At 44.9% G+C, this 2,923-nt stretch overlaps 1 protein-coding gene across 1 annotated transcript; it reads right to left on the reverse strand.

Moving 5' to 3' along the window:
• Window positions 1–984: 984 nt before the first annotated feature.
• Window positions 985–2,701, reverse strand: RPS23 (ribosomal protein S23). The gene is made up of 4 exons (XM_036279922.1): window positions 2,646–2,701; window positions 2,078–2,237; window positions 1,299–1,419; window positions 985–1,179 (listed from the first exon to the last, which is right to left on the reverse strand). Exons 1-4 carry the CDS (start codon window positions 2,647–2,649, stop codon window positions 1,033–1,035), a joined length of 432 nt encoding a protein of 143 aa, XP_036135815.1. The 5' UTR covers window positions 2,650–2,701; the 3' UTR covers window positions 985–1,032.
• Window positions 2,702–2,923: the final 222 nt, after the last annotated feature.

The following is a 2,923-nucleotide window of genomic DNA, read 5'->3' on the forward strand; positions in this document are numbered from 1 at the left end:
TCCCTCTTTCCCCCCTTCTCCCTCCTGTTCTATCTAAAGATAAAAGCCAGCCTCTCTCTACTCATGTGGAAAGACAAATAATCACACCATCATTTGAAACAATAAACAAGTAGAGAGCAGCAGGTTATATGCCAGGCTCCTCCTCAAGCTGGATGAGGAATACAGGTTTGAGCAAGACAGGTGAGACACAAGGTATCCTGTAAAAACTCACCTTGATCTTATAGGAAGTCAAAACTTTTTTCCCAAAACCCTAAACCCAACCTAACACTAGACTTCAGAGAAATTAACCTGTACTTACTGCTACTAACAGCAGTTTCTCAGACTGAAGACTTAATAAGCCTCATTTCAGACACGAGATTTCACCATTTTTTTCCAATGAAAAGTTTGAAACAATTTATGGACAGTGAACCCCCATGCACTCCAACAATTATCAAAACACAACCCATCTTAACCAGTACCTACCTAATCATTTCCCTTACATTGGGTCAAGTCAAAGGTCAAAATCAATCAGTTACTGACATGCTCAGGACACAGAACACAAGCTTTGCATACCTGGTCTTCCCTCCAACAAGCTTTCCCTATGCCTTTAATCTGGCTGGCATTCACTTCCGTTAAATCACCCAATGCCTACATTTGCTATCAAAACGACAGAAGCTACAACACAGATACTGACCTTTAGGTACTCGAGAAACACAAGAGCAGGGAGCAACTTGAGGGCAGTATTTATCATTGGTCCCAGGAAGATGTATCCAAGGGTTCCCAAGGCCATTCACACCAGTTGAGTGATTATTTTTAAAGCCCTCTACATAGGAATAATATATATTTATTTATTCCAGATTTACTGTTATTTTGTTTATTGAATGGATGGGGAGAAAACTGTTATGAATCCCATATACTCAGAATCCTGAATTGTTTTCCCATTCTCCTAAAATTGGCAAGTCATACAATACATGTCTGTGGTAAGGAAAATAAGACACAAACACATTTTACACATATGAAAATTTATTACTACTGTGTTTTCACCATCAAAACTTATGATCTGGGTCTTTCCTTCTTGCCTTTGTATAAGGCCAAAAGAGAGACATTGGCTACTTTGACAACCTTGAAGCGAACTCCAGGAATGTCACCAACAGCATGACCTTTGCGACCAAATCCAGCAACCAGAACTTCATCGTTTTCCTGGAATAAAATACACAGTTTATTCTGGTGTCGGTGGCAATCACTAAAAATACTCACCGTATAAAATAACTGGAGGAAACCACCCCACGAACAGAACTACAACAGACTGAAACCCTTACCTCAATAAAATTCAAACAACCATCATTGGGTACAAAGGCTGTGATTTTTTTGCCATTCTTGATCAGCTGGACCCTGACACACTTCCTGATGGCAGAATTTGGCTGTTTGGCTTCAACCCCTCTGAAACAGAAACAGCACAAGTGTGAGTTGGTCTTCTGAAAAGGGATACACTGTAGTTCATTAAGCACAAAACTCATTAGAAATGTACTGTTTCTACCTGGTGTATTCTGAAATTGCTAAACTCCTGTGATTTCAACCAAGTTTTTCTGGTCTTAGTGTCATTAGCACAATGGAAGAAATTGGCCCCTTTATGGTTGTAAAATAAGAAACAAGAACTAGAAATTCTGGATTTAAATCCTGACCACCATTAAACTTGATTGGACCATATAAAATAGTCAAAAACATCAGACTACTGTAAATGCATGTGATTCACCTTTAGCTGTACGGCTCAGGCAAGAAACACCTACGTTTTCTGATGTGCAAAGATGTGACTTGGTTGCAAACATTTAACAAGATCATGGGTGCCAAGTGCTTACAACAGTTCCCACATACACCAAGATTTGTCCTTTACTTCATTATTACTTCCTCCCCCAATTCCTTCCAAGCTAATGTTAAGATTAAAAACCTTGGTTACCAAACGTCTGGACCGTCATGTTACCAACTCTCAAGTATACTGCGGCTACGCAAAGACCTAGAATTCACACCACGACGTGGTTCAGTGCATTCGCGTCACCCTAGGAGGCAAACTTGAAAGAAGACACAGCGGACTTTCACTTACACTTTTTCCAGCACGATTCCCTTCGCATGGGAAGCGCCTCCGAAAGGGTTGGCCTTCAGGGCTGTGCCCAAATGAGCTTTCTTGTACTGTTTATCGTGCCACTTCTGATCTCGTCGGTGGCTCCGGAGCTTCCTGGCAGTACGAAGGCCGCGACACTTGCCTAAAAACCAAAATCACCTTACTTGCCCCGCAAAGGCGCCCAAGTCTTATCTTACATCTTGTAAGACTCTAACCCCACCTGCTTCAAGTGGGTAAGTTCTTGCATCAGATCCTTGCACATAGTCCAACACTCTTAAATCAACTAACAGGTGGGCACAAGCGCTCCAACGGGTGTATTTTCCCACAGGAATCAGGCCCCACGCCCAAGCTCATCGGCCGTGCGGCCACGCAGCTCCCATGAGCTCCGTGGCCTGAGCCGCATGCTCCGGCTTCTGGCCATGTGCCCGCGGGAGCGGCGCTTCCTCGGCCGCCCTCATGGGTCCTCCCCGCTCCGCTCCTATCCGCCCGCTCGCCCCCGACCCCCCAACTCACGTTTGCGGCTCCCTCAAACCGAGCAAGGACTACTCACCCATCCTGCCGGCGCCACGGGCCTGAGCGAAAGAGGGAAGGCGTACAGGAAGGACCCACAAGCCACCGCGAGCAAGCCCCGCCCATCCTAGGACCCCTGCGGCTGTCTGCCCAGCGCCTGGTCCGAGGCTGGCGCCTCTCCGCTGAAAACAACAATTTGCACCACTTCTCAGAATCTACGTCTTATTTAATTTGTATGAAATTCAGGGATATCTCATTTACATGGTTATTTCTTTTTATTGAATGCCGGAGGCAGAAGGAACATGGACTACTAGTCCC

This window comes from Molossus molossus, unplaced genomic scaffold, assembly GCF_014108415.1.
Source record: "Molossus molossus isolate mMolMol1 unplaced genomic scaffold, mMolMol1.p scaffold_m16_p_3, whole genome shotgun sequence".
Classification (NCBI taxonomy): domain Eukaryota; kingdom Metazoa; phylum Chordata; class Mammalia; order Chiroptera; family Molossidae; genus Molossus; species Molossus molossus.